Source organism: Phaseolus vulgaris, chromosome 8, assembly GCF_000499845.2.
Source record: "Phaseolus vulgaris cultivar G19833 chromosome 8, P. vulgaris v2.0, whole genome shotgun sequence".
NCBI lineage: Eukaryota > Viridiplantae > Streptophyta > Magnoliopsida > Fabales > Fabaceae > Phaseolus > Phaseolus vulgaris.
The window spans coordinates 61,695,171-61,713,144 of record NC_023752.2 but is presented as its reverse complement, the minus strand read 5'-3'; the positions used below and the strand labels follow the sequence as shown (position 1 = coordinate 61,713,144).

The following is a 17,974-nucleotide window of genomic DNA, read 5'->3' as shown; positions in this document are numbered from 1 at the left end:
AATTGGAATTGTTTATCAAAATTTCATTTTTTCTTTAAACAATCATTTTTCACATTATTATAGTATTTAGTTATTAAAAATATTTTAATTCATCCAAATCTAAAAGTGAAGTTTTAGTCTCTGTTAAATTTATACATTATTTCTTAGTCATCTAATTTGAAAATAACTCATTTTACTTCATAAAGCTGTTAAAACATCTTTACACTAAATTAAGATTGAAAAATTTATTAATAGTTCAAAAATTCAATGGATGAGAAAAAAAGGATAATTTGTAAATAAACTTTTATCCAAATGCTGGAAATTAAAAATGACATTCCAATTTAAAGAAGCATTGTGACTCTGTGAGGTTAGAATTGAGGAAAGAAGATGAATATGGGAAGAGGTAAATGTGTGGAAATGGAAGGAGAAATGAAGAGCTTAATGAAGGTATGGGTTTCAGTGCTGATCTCACTGTGTTACTGCTATTTCATTTCATCAAAGTTACCCAAAGGCATGTTGAGATTTGTGTCTCTCTCACCTGTGTTGTACCAATTCTCCATGCTACCTCTTCAACTCTCCTCTGTTCTTCCAACTGGTGTCACTGCCTTCTTCATCACTTTCCTCACCAACTCCAAACTTCTTCTCTTCACTTTCCATTTGGGCCCTCTCTCTTCAAACTCCATCACTCTCCTTCACTTTTTCTCCTCTGCATGCTTCCCAATCACACAAACCCTAAAACCACACACCAAACTCAAATTTCACCCCATTTTTCTCCCAATCAAGGTCTTGCTTTTTGCACTCCTTCTCATACCCATCAACCAAAAACTTCACCCCACACTTCTTCTAAGCCTCTATTGCACCCTTGTGTATCTTCTATTGGATATTATCATAGGACTCTGCAACATTCTCGTCAACGCCGCGTTTCGCGTTCAGCTACAGTTACCGTCCGATGAACCTTATCTCTCGACCTCGTTGCGTGATTTCTGGGCGAGAAGGTGGAACCTCACAGTGACGCATACGCTGCGACACACCGTATATAATCCTGTCAGATCATTATTGTCCGATTCACTATTGGGCCCCCAGTGGGCCTGGGTGTGTGGCGTCATGGCCACTTTCTTGGTGTCTGGGTTGATGCACGAACTTATATTCTACTACGTCACACGTGTGGGTCCCACGTGGGAGGTTACGTGCTTCTTTTTGCTCCACGGGGTTTGCGTGGTTGCGGAGTTTGGTGCGACGAAATGGTTGGGCCGTAAATGCAGACTGCATTGGGCCGTTACGGGGCCCATTACTGTTGGGTTTGTGATCGCCACCGCCGGGTGGCTCTTCTTTCCACCGTTGATGCGGAGTGGCGCGGACCAGAGATCCATTACGGAGTTCAACAACGTTGTTGAGTGTGTTACGGGAATATTTTACTAGTGTCACTGTAACATTTTTCTTCCTGCACCCCTGTATTTGAAATACTGTGGGTGATTTTGAAATAGGGATTTCGTAAGCAATAAGTGTTTCGGAATAGGAATTCCGTAAGCAAAGGATGTTTTCATAATAAGAAATTCAGAAGATAAAAAATCATTCCAAAATATTTTTTATGGAATAAATTTTTTTATTTTTGAATTGGTAAACCCAGAATTAATAAAATGTATTCCAAAAAATCTGTTCCAGAAATATTCTAGAAAGAACAATGCATAAGTCATTTTTAAATGGGTAAAATAGTCTTTTTCGAAAATATTGATGCAAAAAGATATTTGTTAAGGTGCATAAGCCTAATAATTATTAGTTACTTATATAACTTTTGACTCTTTTATTATATAAAAACTTTATCTCATTGTTCTCAATTAAGTTTAGGGTTAAATTTTTTTTTTCCGTGGGCGTAACTTACTTTATTATTCACTATTGATTAAATTTATTAAATGGAATTTGTGCAGCGATGTTTAGTTGATGTAAAACAGAAAAGATTTAATTTACTAGCAATTTATAAATACTGATTAAAGATTAAAGAGTATTCAATATAACATATTAAATAATTTCATTCATTTAAAATGTTGTGGTGGTGTGAATACGGGAACTATGAGTGAATAAAGTGGCTGAGGGTCAACAGATTTTATGCTTTTAAAGAAACTAGAAACAGAAACCAAAATGTTATTCTTGTAAATGTACTAAATAAAAACAGAAAATGTAACTTTGAGCCAAAAAGTTCTTTAAGTATTTTTTTTCTTCAAAAAGTTGGATATTGACATTGTATGTGTAGCTCAAAAGCAAAATTGTAAGTGGAATGGATCAATATGTAGGTGTAGGTATCCTTAAATTGTTTACTAGATTAAGATAACAATATATAATAAGCAAGATTAAAGGCCTGCTTGTGTAGCGGTTCAAACAGTTGAATTTGTCATTTTAAGGCTTAAACACCAATAAATACAAAAATAGTAACTGTGGCAACAAATCTCTTTGCTGATGAATAGAAATGGGAACAAAAACTTAGTACTCAATTTTAATCCTCAAAAATGTCAGATGTTAATGAGATGGTGACAGATCCACAACCGTAAAACGGAAAATGATAGTTAGACAATTCTTAGAGTTGCATATAATTCTTAGAGTTGCATATAACGATAAGTTAAAAAATAAATATATATAATAAAAAGTAAGCTTGTAATTAAATTATATAAAAAAATATTAAAATAATAGTATTAAGAGTTGTATAAAAAAGTGGTTGTCAATTACTCTTTTGGATCAGACAATTTTTATCAAAAAGTTATAACAAAGAGGATTCTAGATAATGGATTACAACAAAGTAAGGAAGATACATAACTTGGTGTATAGCAAGGCATAAACATTCCTTCCCTCCTTACTCGGGCAATCGCTAAACTAAATGAGCAAAGTTAAGGATCACATCATCACCTATTAAGAGTTATGAAACGGTAGTTCGGCACATTAACATTCCAGCAATTAATCTTTCATATTGTACAAGAGAAAAACACACTATATATAAACACTTAAATATGTCAATTACAATACAACCACAAATTCCATGTCATTGAGGAAGTAGCAAGGGAAATCATGAAACTCCGTTATGATACTTGTGTGCACGTCAGAAACAAACACAAAAGAATCTTGAGAAGTTGGGTTATTTACTATGGCATCACAAATATTTGACCAATAGCCAAATCACAATAACTAAAAGCACTATACCAACCACTGATAAAAGCATGCAGAGGCAGGAACAACCACCCTTGGTTCGCTTATTTAAAACTGCTAAGTTCTTCTGCACTCTCTGTTTTCACAACACAAATGTTCAAGTTAAGCTGCAAGTAAATTTCAATAATAACATAATTTAACTTTGATATGATTAAACGAGGGATTTGACCCAACAGAGTTACTAAGAGTGTTACCCTAAGGCGAGAATCTGTGACATCTACATGCTGGTCCAAGCCATCCTGGCAGATTAAAAAAAAGGATTCAATTTTAGAAGTGAGAAGAGAAAAAAATTGCCATAAAAAACAATAATGAAAATTAATGCACGAAGGGAACGTACAATGAGTCTGGTGTGTAAACCCAACTCTTCATTCACTGCCAAAGCAATATGTTTTGTGCTTGCTATAGTCTCTTCCAATTGCTCAAGGCCCTCGTCTTGTTCTGCTTGAACAGCAAAGCATTATTAGATCCAAAGAACAGACTGAAACTGATTTATTTTCTAACAGTCTCATCAAGTGACCTTTCATTAGTTGCCGTTGAAATCCGACAAGTCCATTGTTGTCCATGCCAACAGTTCTGGCCATTGCATCTGGTTTTCCTTCTGGTCCAAGCAAACTATCTCTATTTGAAAAGTTTGACATGTTCAATGTGGAAGCCATTTGATTGACTCTTGATCTCAAACTCGCGAGCATGTCCTTGCGGCGATTCATCTCCTTCTCAGATCTGCATCAAGTAAGTGAAATACACTTCACAAAACAGTAATGCAAACTTCATCATACACCTTCACAGCGTAATTGAAAGCATTGTCTCTTTTCTACTAAAACTACATGGCTTAATAACATATATCTCCTGGTAGACTGGTTCCCCGACAATGAATTTAGTATTACAGTGTTAAAAACATCACTAGAGACATTATTAATATCAGGAAACTTCTACAAAACATTTATTCAGGGATAGAGAAGTATTAGAATAGAAGATGCAATGCATAGTGTTCCAAGATTTATTACACACTCACATGGGCTGCTTTCCAGGAAATTTGGACAATAGAGATTGCAAGCTATCAAGCCGGGTACCCAATATAGTAATCTTCCTCCTTATAGCAGTTGAATGACGCTGGATTTCTGGTCCAGATGCAGAAAATGAACTCTGCTCAGAAATCATACCACTGATATCATCAGAAAGTTTCAGTGCTTCATTATATTCCTTCATCCATGAGTTTGAAGAAGATGCCATTTGCCTGAAAGAAAAGAGTGAAAAAAGCAAAACAATTAATTGTGTTTTTATAAATAAAAAAATGAAAAAATAACAACAATTAACAGGTTGACAAAACATGGATGCCTGTTTTGAGTGCTTTGGTGTTGTATTCCGATCACGATTGAAGTTTCACCTCAAAAATCATAATGCACATGTTACCGAGGTGAAACTCTAATTTTAATCGGAGATTAACACCGAACTCATCAAAGAATCATATTTAAGTTTTAACCATAACAAATTGCCCATAGTAAATAAACTACAAAGGCCTAGAAAACTTTATGTTAAGAAATGGAATTTAAATCTAACTCAACCTCTTATCCTCATAATCATAAGGTAAGGTTTTGTACCGGTTATAACGAATGAAATATACTAATGAAATATACTAATCTCTAGTCGAATGTAACATCTCCAACACCTCAAATGGCAGGGGACATGACAGAAGGAAAACATTCCAGGTCACATCATCACAAGAACAATTCTATTTGCTTAGTACCCATACAAAATTTACCAGTACAACCATGGTTATCAAACTCGCGAGTCAACTCGTTGACTCGTCCGAGTTTACGTACTCACTTTGTCTTGCCGAGTTAACTCGGTAGTAAACTCGTTTTTTGGGTAAACTCGGTGGACTCGGCGCAGACTCGGTGAAATCGCAGTGGACTCGCGACTCTGGTCCGAGTTGGCGAGTCCAACTGGGTTTTTTTTAAACCCCAAAACGGTGTCGTTTGTCGAGTTCTTCTGTGGAGTGCGACGATAGATCGAGCGGAGCGTGCGGTGATCGCGGGTTACAGGTGGTGGCGTCGCGGTGGTCGAGGGTTGCAGTGGTGGCGTCGCGGTGGTCGCGGGTTGCAGTGGTGGCATCGCGGTGGTCGCGGGTTGCAGGTGGTGGCGTCGCGGTGGTCGAGGGTTGCAGTGGTGGCGTCGCGGTGGTCGCGGGTTGCAGGTGGTGGCGTCGCGGTGGTCGCAGGTTGCAGGTGGTGACGTCGCGGTGGTTGCAGGTTGCTGCTTATCATTTAAGGTTAGAGAAGGGTGGTGTGAAATTAGGGTAGAAGGGATTAGGGTTTTGTGTTTTTTTATTTGGCTGCTGTTTTTTTTTTTTTTTATCAGCATTGGGCTGCTGTATGTCTGTATTTTTAATTGGGCTTGCTGCACATTTGTTTTTTTGGCAGAAATTGAATTTAAAGGAGGAGTATATTTTTTAAGGAATGTGTGGGAGGGAGTAGATCAAATTCAAGTGAGGTTAATAGAACTACATCTTCTAAAAATGCTCTAGGAAACTATTAATTTTATTTTTTTTAATATGAAAGTAGACTCTTACGAGTCTACGAGTCGAATCTAGGGAGCTCCCACGAGTCTACGTAGACTCGCGAGTTTGACAACCTTGAGTACAACTGTTCAAATTAAACTACTCATCCCAACAAAACTTTCCTCCATTTAAACCAGAATTGCCGTTACATTGAGAAAGAAAAGGGAATCGCGGGTAATATAATAACTAATTACTACGTCAATTGAAGTATGAAAGAACAACGAGAAGAGCCCTTAAAGTTCACGATCGCATAGGGCAATAAATCATGGAGTCATGAATTCCCACCCATCATAGGGTGCTAAAAAACTCTATAACCTTTAACAACAACTGCACCATACAAAGTCCCCGAAACAGAAAATTAACTAGAAATCATGCACCATTAATCAAATGCAAAAATATATAAAAAAAAAATTATCAGAATAGCAAATTTCACAATCAGACTCAACACACACAGTTCTCAGCAGATGAGCATAAAGAGTAACAAACATAGTACGGTTCAGAAGGAGAAGTGTGTCGATAACTGAAAGAAATTGGAGTTAAAGTTAAGAGAGGAAACAATAGGGTGAGGAAATTACCCTCCTTTTTGGGAATTTAGGACTGTGAGCGAGAGGGAGAGGAAAGGGGTGATGGGTGCGACGTCGTTTTAGGAAGGTGACGACGGCGATAGATGGAATGAGAGGTATGGCGCCACTCACCAACCGGCACCGTCGTGTACCTCGCGGAGTGTGGAAGCGAAATGTTTCTAATTATTCTTCACCGCCACGACGTCGTTTCAGGTATTCGCGAGCTCAGAATAAAAACAATGATCATAGTTACTGGTATTTAGTTACGTGTGGTAAAAGAATTTACCACAACTAAAAATTATAATATTTTATTTTTTATAAATGATAAAAACTTTATTTTATAAATCAGTTTATGAAATTAAGTTATATTTAAAACTTATTTCTTGATAATAAAATTATTTATTATATATTCTAGCAAAGAGTTTATACGACCACCATCACATATATTTCTACGGTGAAAATATTTATGAATAAAAACTGTATCATGAAAAGTGAATTCAAATAGTTTCCGTCTTTCAAATTTAAATTAAAATAGAACCATTCACGCAAAAGAAGTATATAGTAGTAATCCCAACTTTGAAAACTGTCATTGATTTTTTTTCCCCTCAATTTTGTTGTTTGTTTTTAGTTTTTATCTTAACTCTAACTATTCAAACCAAATAAAATATTTCCGGATTCTTTTATCACGATTTTATCAAATTGAATTACATAAGTCACTATTCATAAAACTTGTATATTAGATTTTTATTACTTCACATTAACTTCTATTTGTGTATGTGACATCCTATTAACATGTACAATAAGGTAGTTGTAATAATTGTGTATAATATATCCTATAATTCTCAAACTGACCTGGGTTACGTCTTCTCAATTTAATTTAGTTATGACCTTAGTTCTAACCCGTATATTAAAATTGAGTTGAGTTGAATTCACATTTGATCGTTGAGTTGTTAATGTCAAGTTGAGTTGAGTTTGATTCTCGTGGGATCAAGTTAATTTTGTCAAACATGGTAAACTTATAATGAGTTTAAATCAGTTAACATTGACATAAGTGGAGTTTTGAAAATGTTAGATTGAGTGACGTTGGATTCACCTCAAGCTAAGTCGTGTTTGTTCCACCTCATGTCTAGTCAAGCACACCTCTGGAAAGTTGAGTTAGACTTACCTCAGGTTGAATCCAATTATACCCGTATTAGATTGAGTTGAGTTGAGTCATACCTACCTCAAACTAATAAAGTCAAGCCAAACTTTGACCTAATTGAGTTGGGCGCACCTCAGACCAAGTTAAGTCAGTCTCACATTTGGCTGAGTCAAATCGGGTTCATGTGGGGTTGAGTCGTGTTGAGTCCATATCAAGTTGAGTTATGTTTGTTCCTCATTGGACTAGGTCAAGTTGGGCTAACTTCATGTCGAGTCGTGTTGGACCTACAAGAGGGTCGAGTATAGTTAATTAACATAAGGTCAAATGGAGTTGTGTAAGCTAAGTAATGTTGGGCCCACCTCGGGTTGATTAATGGCAAGCCCACCTTGAACTAAGTTGTGTCTAACATACCATGGTATAGTTGAGCCCAACTTGGGTTCACATTGGGCCGAGTCTAATTGGGTCAAAATCAATCTGAGTCATCTCCAACCCATCTCAAGCGGAGTGAAGTAGGACCCACCTCACGTTTAGGTAAATTGAGTCAGATTCACATTAAGCCAAGTCGAGTTGGGTTCATGTTGGACGTTTTGTGATGAGTCCACATTGGGTTAAGTATAGTTGGGTCATCGTCGAGCCTAGTTAAGTTGGAGCACATTAGGTTAGTCGGGTTATGTCGAGTCGAGACCTACTTTGAGTTGGGTTCGGTTGGGTTCGTGCTAGACCAAGTTTAGATCAAGTCATTTAATTTATGTTGAGGTAGGATTGAGTAAGATTGAATCCATGTTAGACAATGTTAGGTTGGGTCGGTCTAGTTGGAGAAGTTAGATTATACCCTAACCTTCTAATTAAGTTGCATATAGTATAAATTAATTAAAAACTATTTTATAACTAATGTAATATTTAGGAATATTTTATAATTTAGAATATTTGAATGAATTATGAAAAATATTTAAGAGTTAGTTGATTTCTTAAAATAACCAAATCCATTTTAACCCTTATGGTAATCCACTTTATATATGGGAGCTTTTAGAGTTTAAGTTTTTCAACCCACTTATTTTATGAACTAATAAAATAAAATAAAACTTATTTTAGAATTGGGTTGAGGTAATTCATAGACAATGAGTCAAAAAGTTAGAATGAGCGATGTTTATTTTGGATTTAAGCATTTTTCATATATAAATTGAAATTCAAACTATTTTAATAATATGTTTTAATTTTATACGTTTATTTAAAATTTCAGTTTGGATTTTTTAACAAGATTAATTAGAAGTATTATGTCATTTCTTGTACTTTTTATTCTAGTAAATGTTTTTAGATTCTATGTGAAATTATATTTTTTAGTAAAAAATCAATTCATTACCTTACTTCGTTTTACTCACGACAACTTATGTCATTAATTCTTATGCGTCTTCTTCATTCAATTATCAAAAGAAAAATCCAATTATTGTTTAATATATTTGTTAGCAATTATTGTATAATTATGTTGGTCTAGAAGTTACTATAAAGGTTGGATATATATTATTCGATAGTGTTGTCATTTTCTCTATTGTCGTGCTTATACCATCTTCATAGACAAAATCTTTATGTATATTATATAATTTAATGATTGATCATATTTTAATTTTAATTTATTGCTAACTTTCTCCTGTTATTTTACTTTTATTTATTAGAAAGTAAAATTAAAATCTAACTTAATATTTGAAAATTATTTAATGTGATATTTGTATTTATTTATATATTATAAAATATTATTATTTTTAGTAGATGTAAAATCTTCCGCATATATATTTCTTGTTGATACACTCAAACTCATATGTAAACTATATATTTATGAATGATAGTGAGTGAAATGATAAATTTAATAAATTATTATTATAATAGACTATAAATAAATTCAAACACAAAAATATGAGTAGTATAAAAAAAATCAAATTTAATAAGAGTCAATTTGAACAATTTGAAGAGTGCATTAATTTGACAACTTTTGAAATCATAGGTCCAAGTTCCTGTTTTGTGTAATAATGTTTGCAATGCATTTTATTTCGTGTCTTTCTTTTAAAAAAGTCCAAATAATTCATAAATGTTTTTTTTAAGGTGTGATGTTAATATTAATATTCAACACATCGTTTAACAATTTTTATTAAAAAAAAATTTAATTGTAATGAATTATCGACATATGGATCCATTACTGCCTTGGTACTTAAATAAGTTGACAAGATTCAACTTCTTCAACCGATCTTCTGGTTTTGGACTTCTCTTTAGGTATGACTCTTGACTTCTCTCCAGGTATGATTCTCGGCTTCTCCTCCTCACGGATAAATGTGTGTATCTGCAAGGCGTTCTGATGCTAAAGTCAGAAATAGTTAAATATTCATGAGATAAAATTTACTCTACCTTACCTATTGTCTTGATCCTCTATTTATAGGATTTTTTTTATTAGACTTATATCTTATTTGAACATTTCTTTCTACATCACTTTATTATTTTACACACATCCATTAATTTAGACTCTTGTTGAATTAGACATTGTTTCAATGATTAAATATGTATGTTTATTCTATTATTTTATATATGCAGTTCTCAACCTAACCTTTCGATGCAATAAGTACAAATTAAAATTAAAATATGTTTATAATGTTTTAATATTACATAGAGAAATATGTATAGGTTGCTATTAGTGTAATTAATATTTTAAAATATATAATTATAAACATTTATATATGTTATTACGAAATACATTTCTGAACAATGAGTTTAACACCTTAATAAATTTATTAATTATTACATTAAATTTCGCTGACACCTTCTATTCATATTTAAATAGTAAACAATGACCTACCTCATTGAAAATAATTATTTTTTTATTTTCTATTTTAAAATATATTATAAAATTCTATTTTTTTTTACTGAAACACAAAAATATTGTTATCAATACAGCGTTAGATGATTATTGTGATTAGAGTTACAATCTGAAGTGTAATTGTTGGATGAATTAGAGGGAGTTGATTAAAAAATTAGGGTTTTAATATCAAGTGTAGCCAAAAAAATATTCATTGGTTCTTACACAAATTAGGGTTTCAGCTTGGAGTCTGAGTGAGGAAAAATATATGTGGAGAGAGATTAGTGAGAAATTAGTTATGATAATGGTTACTAATGAATCTCTGCACAAAGAGATTAGTGTTGATTTTGGAGTGAGAGATAGGTAGTGTTTTAATATAAATTGAAGAGAGAAAAAAGATCTGGTGCAGAATTCTGCATAAAAGAAAATGAAAAGCAAACGAGTTGGGACTTGGGAGTGAGTGAGGAATTTGGAAAATATATTGGAAAATAGAGAGGGTGATTGCAAAAGGTAGAAGGTTTGAAGCAGAAGAGCAGAGAGGGGAAGAAGGGGTTGCAGAGACAGTGAGAGAGAGAGAGAGAGAAGAGATGTCATCAGACTTGGACAAGCAGATAGAGCAGTTGAAGAGGTGTGAGCCTCTGAAGGAGTCTGAAGTGAAGGCTCTGTGCCTCAAAGCCATGGAAATCCTCGTCGAAGAGAGCAACGTTCAAAGGGTCGATGCTCCTGTCACCGTTAGTCACTCTACCCCTCTTTTTCTCTTCATTCAATATTATCCTTTTCTGCATTTTTCCTAGGTTTCTGCCTTTTGGGTTTCCTTTCATTATCAATTTACTTGCTTTTTTCGCATGATTTCTGCTCACGCTCAACGGAATTACCTCGTGTTTTTTCGTTCAAGACGATTAGTTAGTTGATAACTACTTTTCTTGGTCTTAGACCTATCTAGGGCTTGTTATGAATGTTATGTATGCAGTGATGAAAAGGGTTACGTGTCGCTCTTTCCGGGGATTTGGTGGATTTCCTGCTCTTTTGTTTTGGCCTGTTCGCAAAATTCGTTGTTTGTTTGTTTTTGCGTGCAGAGTGTCATGGGGCACACTGGGAGTGTTTAGTTTTTCTTCTTTTTTCCTGTTAGAGTGAAGCTGCTGTTTACTCTGGTGTGTTGGTTCTGTTCAACTGATTAGTTTTGTTGATTGTGTCATTCTTTGTGCAGATATGTGGTGATATTCACGGTCAGTTTTATGACATGAAGGAGCTTTTCAAAGTGGGAGGGGATTGTCCCAAGACTAACTATTTGTTCCTTGGGGATTTTGTTGATAGAGGATTTTACTCAGTTGAAACATTTCTGCTTCTGCTCGCTCTTAAGGTGATAGTCTGTTTTTTTTTTTGTATGATAAAACTGTTGGAAGTGTGTTGTATGTTATGTGTGTATTTTATGGTTTCTGTGTGCGTTAGATCTGCTATGGGCCTCCTTGCAACAATTTAAAAAATGTTTCAGTTAGTCTGGTCAATGTATATCGCAGAAATATAGTTGCTCTCGTGGCTTCCAAGCCGCTGGTTTGGTGAACAGTACTTATATTGTGTTTGAGTGAACTATAAAATAGCCTTTTCTGTTTTGGGAACACAATGTGCTATTGTTGGAACGAAACTGTACAAGTTTTTGGGTGGGAATGCGGTTAATGTTATGCGAAAATCTACCTGAGGATGCTTTATTATTGGTGATCTTTTTATTAATCTGGTCTGTGACTAAGATTTTGTCAGTAAAAAGGGAGAAAGGTTATCAGACTGCAGAGTATGTAGACTTGTGGGAGGTCTGTAAACAGATTTAAGAGTCTATTTCATATAAAAATTCAACAAATAAGATAAAATTCATGATACCAATTCCACAATATTAAAATAAATAAGTTCATACAATACACCAACAAAATATTAGTTCTCAAAGTGATAAGTTAATAGTTTAATAACTAAAACAACACAAATGTTATCAAGTTTATAGGTCTCTTCATCTAATCCTCTAATTAAATCATCTCCAAGATCTTGATCACCATCTCCATCAAGTTCTTCTCCAGATGAAAATTGTTCATCAAAATTGTCATAAAAAACTATATTATCAAGATCAAGTGCATCTAGAGTTGGATCATTTAAACTTGCTCTAGCTAAGTCAACATTTCCACCATCATCTTCAACTTGTTCTTGTTCAACCTTAACATTACCTCTTTCTTCACCTATCCATCAGACTCAATGTCATCAAATGGGAGAGCATCAGTTTTTTCTAATTTGTTTATTTTTCAACTTCAAGTTATACATCACATAAACCAAGTCATTCATCTTTTTTTGGTGCAAACAATTTCTTCTTTTTATATGAACCTATAATTAAATATGAAATTATAGTAAATATATAAATCAAATCAAGAAAATTAAAAACCTTAATTAACTTCATGAACTTGAAGTACCATTTCAAATGAACTTATTAACACCTTTAGGACTATTCACCAAAAAATTACAAACTGAACTTCTTTTCTTATCTGTCCACCCATCAAACATAATTGTGCAACCTGTTCTCTTCCACTCAACCTTGTACTCTTGCAGGAGTAGATCAGTTTTTTCCTCTGCTTGTTTCAAAAGCTTCTCTCTAACATCCTGATAGTTGGAGGTTTATAGCCAACACCTATCTCCCAATCATGTCACACATTTTTGCAAAACCTGAATTTCTAATAACATTGAATTGGATGACACTTGGGTAGAAAAATTCAGCAACTTGAGCATCAACTTTTTCTTTAGCACCTGTCTTGTATAATTGATTTACAGTAGTTTGAACACTATCTCTAGATTTTTAAAAAATATCTTGCTACTACTAAAAGTCTGTTCACTCTCTTCACCGCCATAAATTTTTTCAAGGCTATTCAACCTTCTTTTCTTCAATGAGGCATCCTTAGCATTGAAACAACTTTCAACATTAAAACTAATTTCTTCTGGTATTGAAACACAAGGTTCAGAATCATATCTAATACCAACAAGATGATGTTTGAATCTGAAAATGCCTCTAATAAATGTTTTTGAACAATAATTACATCTCACTTTTTTTCCGTTATCTAAAACATTTGTTCCATGTTTCCATCCAATATTTGTTCTATTTCCCGCAACATTTTTACTTCTAGGTGGAAGTGATGAAGATGTACCAACAGTGCTATCACCAGACTATGAACCACTTCTCAACATCTTAATCTGCTTAACACAACCAAACAATAAAAAAGCAATTTTACGGGTTAACCCTAGAGTTTGAGAACCATGAAAAGGAGAATAAAAGGCTTTTCATGTCTGTTTGTTTGGCTGTCTTTTGGTGCAGCTGGATGGAATGAAATAGGAGGGATTTTACTTAGCATTAGCAGTTTCATTGTTTTACTTTTCTTGTCTAGACAGAAATTTATTTGCATCCTCATTGTGGGTTCTTGCTCAAGGGTTTCCTTTGTCTATAATACAAAGAGACTACTGTTGGCTTGCTTTTGAGTTTATGCTCATTTTATATGCCATTCTCATTCTTTCTAGTTTGTTTGTCTCTTGATGAATTATTCTTTATCATTTTTTTAAATACCTAAAGAGAAAAAAAAAGGATAAAGGGATTTTATTTTGACAACTAGGTTCTGTCAGTTGTCTTGAACTAATTCTTTTGTGCTCCTAATGATGCTACTTTCATTTTGTTCATTATTGTTGTAACTAATTAGTGTTATACAATCAGGTGAGGTATCCAGATCGGATAACACTCATTAGGGGAAACCATGAAAGCCGTCAGATCACTCAGGTTTGTCTATTAGCTAAAGTGGCACAAAGAAATAAATCCCTTTTTATAAGCACGATGAATAAAACTAGAAAAAGACATTAAAAATTATACTAACATTTTATGTCTCCAGAAAACTTATTCAATATCTTTCACTTGACAGGTATATGGATTCTATGATGAGTGCCTTCGAAAGTATGGTTCAGTCAATGTATGGAGATATTGTACTGATATATTCGACTACTTAAGGTTTGCTAATATCTAATATATCACCAGATTTTATGCACAAGTTTACGTGGATGACATAAAGCAGATTGAGATGTTAATATAAAGATTACTTGATTTGAGTCTTGCATTGGGAGCTATTCCTGAGAGTAAAATGCTAGATTTGCTATAAAATTCCTGAAATGGTTTCCATGCTATGCGTTTGCTAATTGCTCTCTTGTTACTTTTAGTATCTGTTTCTTTTATGGGTGCAGGGACTCTGTTTTGTTTTTCTTTGAAATGTTTTTTTTTTCTAAAAATGAAAATTCTGTTTGATGGTCTTGTTGCAAAATTGAAGTTATTTTTTCAGCAACTTCTTCTGGACTATTTTTCTTTATTATTCTTGCAACCGTCTCATTCATATCTCATTCATGTTCGGAAGTACTTGCAATACATTTCCCTTTCTATTTAAGAAGGAAAGGGGTTTTAGTTTACTTGAGCTGAGTTAAGACAAGAAGGAAGCTTTGTGTATTTTAAAAGGGAGAGAAGTTTGAGTGTGTGATTTTAAAATCCATCTATTGGTTATTTTGACAGACTTGTCTAGTAGATGTATTGAGAGAAATGCTAGCAATTCTTCAGTACACTTTTTTCATCACCTCTTTTTATCATTAGGTAAATTGCATATATTGTATAATGGGATTGAACTCAGTCAGAGAGCAGTGATGTTAAACAAATAATTTTACTTCTAGAATCTTATATTCAAGTTTTATGTCTATTCCGTGTTTGATCAGATGTAGAATTGTAGGAGAGTGGGATTATGGTGCCAGCTCAAAGATTGAGGAATTATCTATCCCTTGAGTTGCAGAGCTGTGAAATTGTGGGTTAGGTTTTATGACCTGGTAGAGAAAAATTATAATTTTGCCCTAATCTTTCCTCCACTTCTTTATGTGACACTACAACCAAACCCTCCCTTTTCGAACTTGTCTCTGCCATTTATTCTCTATTTCAAGCTTATTTTGGCTTGGGTAACTGGTTTAGCTGAAATTGAGATTTTTTCCTGTTTTCTCTGTATTTGACCTTTCTAGTCAGCTTCTCTTAGTTCTCCTTCTGTTCTGTTTGTCCTCCGTTCTTGTTTGGAACCGTTTTGACTTGGATTGGACTCTTTCTGTTCTGTAGTGTCTAGGAATTTAGTGTTGAGTGTTTCAGTTCTCCACTTCTCTTTGGAGTGTTTCTCCTCTCTGTTCTTACTTTGTTGGCTTAGAAAACCTGTGAATTGGAGTTGATTTGGGCCTTCGTTTAAAATGTTTTTTTTAATCTTTGGGCTCACTTATCAGTCCTGTACCTACTTTTTCTCGTATTAGATATCATTATCAAATATAAAACAAAGATGCATGATTAATAATACAATAACTGCAAAATAAATATCTGAATTCTTATTTGAATCTGTGGTAATTACACATTAATTAATTACATTATCTCACTTTTATGTTAATATGCTTAAATAATTGTTGGTATGATCCTAGTACGATCACATGGTTAAATGATCTTTCATCCCTCATCCCTAGATATAATCTCGATGCTAACAACCTTTCAGACTTCAGAGTGTTGAAAAAAAGTGTCAAATTGCAAGGGTTCGTAGTGCACAGAAGTAATAAAAAAAATAGATATAAATGGAAATATTATTGTGGCAAGTTGCTCATAAAACAGCCTAACTGCATTTACAGATTTAGTTTGTGTAGCTTGTGCTTTCCCTAATAATTTCGTATGTTGACAACAACAAACTGCAGTTTGTCCGCCTTAATTGAAAACAAGATTTTCAGTGTTCATGGGGGTCTTTCTCCTGCAATTTCAACACTGGATCAGGTTAGAAATTTTACCCTAATTTTTTGTCTCTGTTTAGATTGTATACTAGCAATATTTTATATATTATTTATCATTCATATCTAGATACGGACTATTGATCGGAAGCAAGAAGTACCTCATGATGGTGCCATGTGTGACCTCCTATGGTCAGATCCTGAAGATATTGTGGAAGGATGGGGTCTCAGTCCCCGTGGTGCTGGTTTCTTATTTGGTGGCAGTGTTGTTACTTCCTTTAACCACTCAAACAACATTGACTATATATGTCGTGCTCATCAGTTGGTAATGGAAGGATATAAATGGATGTTCAATAACCAGATAGTTACTGTCTGGTCAGCTCCAAATTATTGTTACAGGTACCTAATAGATTAAAATGTTTTTTTTTTCTTATTTGTGTTCTGTGGTTTTCATTAAGACATTTTTCGTCTTTGTTATAGATGTGGTAATGTAGCTGCAATTCTTGAGTTGGATGGAAATCTTAATAAGCAGTTCCGGGTGTTTGATGCTGCTCCACAGGTTTGTATGCAAAAAAAATTACCTGACATTTACTGAGCTGTACCGATTTTCTAAAGTAGTAGCAATATTAGTTTCAGTCACTCTATTGTCAAATTCATTTATTTATGTGGTTAAGAACGTGCTTTTCATGACCTTGGGTTCAGTACTATGAGAATGACTGTTTTTATCCTACTTTGTTTTGAGTATTAATTTTGATTGCACTATATTTGCATGTTTAAGCAAACAATTGGTGTTCCATGTTCTTCACTAATTCATGATGATAGTGTGGGATATTTTGTGGATATGAAAATATAATTGTGCTAAAACTTTCCAAATTGATTATCAAATTTTGATGGAATGTAGGAATCAAGAGGGACACCTGCGAAGAAACCAGCACCGGATTACTTCCTATGAAGTGTTATTTTTTTCTATTATCCAAATGCTCATATTGATGTTGGGAGACTTGAATCAAGGAGATGATGATTTCTGATTCGGGAGGAATTAATGAAGGGAAAATGAGTTGTGCTCACAGGAATTCTGCATCCCATTGGTCTGCTTCACCCATCTTTAGTGTTATAGCAGTATTGTGAATTAGTTTGTGATTTGCAATATATTATTACTGCCTTTGTTCGTTCAAAAGCTGTGATGGACAGAGGGTTAGAGGGGAAATGACGTTTGCATATATGAAAACTTGATTGGAAAGGATTGAATTGGATTGGATTGGAACAGGGGATGTTGGGAAATAACTTTCCAAATATAATCTGTGGAAAAAAAACCCCACTAGTTGAGTTTTGATTATCATGGTTGGTCATGCAATTTTATAATCTTCAACTTTGTAGAATGCGTTATTGTTCAAAATTTACACCTGTTGGTTGGTTCTAAAATCTTGCCTTGCCTGAGTTTATTGAAGGTTCACATGCTAATGAAAAGGGTCCTTTTTCTAATGAAATCCTTGTGTAAAATTTATTGGAATTCTTATTTTATGATTGCATTATTTTCTTAACCATAAACTCTGCAGCTAGTTAAAATTTATCATCATTATTTTCATAACTTTTAACTCTGCACCATGGTTGTATCATTGGGAATGCTCCAACTAAAGTTAAGTTGATATTGTGGAATTTTGAAGGAACAATTGACAGAGAAGGGAAAAAAAAGTGGCAAAAATTAAGAAAACAGTGAACTTTTATTTTCTTTTGCTTTTTATACAACTAACCAGGTAAAACGGTTAACTTCTTTTTTTCATTCTCTTCTCATATTAAACAATCTAAAAAATTGTCTTATTTCCTACTATAAATCTATTTTCAAACATGCTAGAAAATAAAATAAATAACATTTTTTTAAGAAAAGTCACGGTCCATAAGGATCAGGTGCATGT

General features: G+C 33.9%; 3 protein-coding genes across 4 annotated transcripts; 2 read left to right on the top strand and 1 right to left on the bottom strand.

Annotated features, from left to right (window-relative positions):
- Positions 1 to 215: 215 nt before the first annotated feature.
- Positions 216 to 1,577, top strand: LOC137824210 (probable long-chain-alcohol O-fatty-acyltransferase 5). The gene has a single exon (XM_068629737.1). The coding sequence runs from the start codon at positions 367 to 369 to the stop codon at positions 1,396 to 1,398; it is 1,032 nt and encodes a 343-aa protein (XP_068485838.1). The 5' UTR covers positions 216 to 366; the 3' UTR covers positions 1,399 to 1,577.
- Positions 1,578 to 2,884: 1,307 nt separating this feature from the next.
- Positions 2,885 to 6,523, bottom strand: LOC137826389 (syntaxin-51-like). 2 transcript variants are annotated; one of them, XM_068632340.1, is made up of 6 exons: positions 6,304 to 6,523; positions 4,184 to 4,405; positions 3,689 to 3,891; positions 3,509 to 3,609; positions 3,366 to 3,410; positions 2,885 to 3,247 (listed from the first exon to the last, which is right to left on the bottom strand). In XM_068632340.1, exons 2-6 carry the CDS (start codon positions 4,399 to 4,401, stop codon positions 3,116 to 3,118), a joined length of 699 nt encoding a protein of 232 aa, XP_068488441.1. In that variant the 5' UTR covers positions 4,402 to 4,405; positions 6,304 to 6,523; the 3' UTR covers positions 2,885 to 3,115. The 2 variants fall into 2 exon arrangements, with proteins under 2 accessions (XP_068488441.1, XP_068488442.1); XM_068632341.1 differs by lacking the exon at positions 6,304 to 6,523 and adding an exon at positions 4,996 to 5,572.
- Positions 6,524 to 10,386: 3,863 nt separating this feature from the next.
- On the top strand, positions 10,387 to 17,440 carry LOC137827291 (serine/threonine-protein phosphatase PP-X isozyme 2). The gene is made up of 8 exons (XM_068633577.1): positions 10,387 to 11,002; positions 11,479 to 11,631; positions 14,002 to 14,064; positions 14,204 to 14,289; positions 16,032 to 16,107; positions 16,192 to 16,460; positions 16,542 to 16,620; positions 16,963 to 17,440. Exons 1-8 carry the CDS (start codon positions 10,859 to 10,861, stop codon positions 17,011 to 17,013), a joined length of 921 nt encoding a protein of 306 aa, XP_068489678.1. The 5' UTR covers positions 10,387 to 10,858; the 3' UTR covers positions 17,014 to 17,440.
- Positions 17,441 to 17,974: the final 534 nt, after the last annotated feature.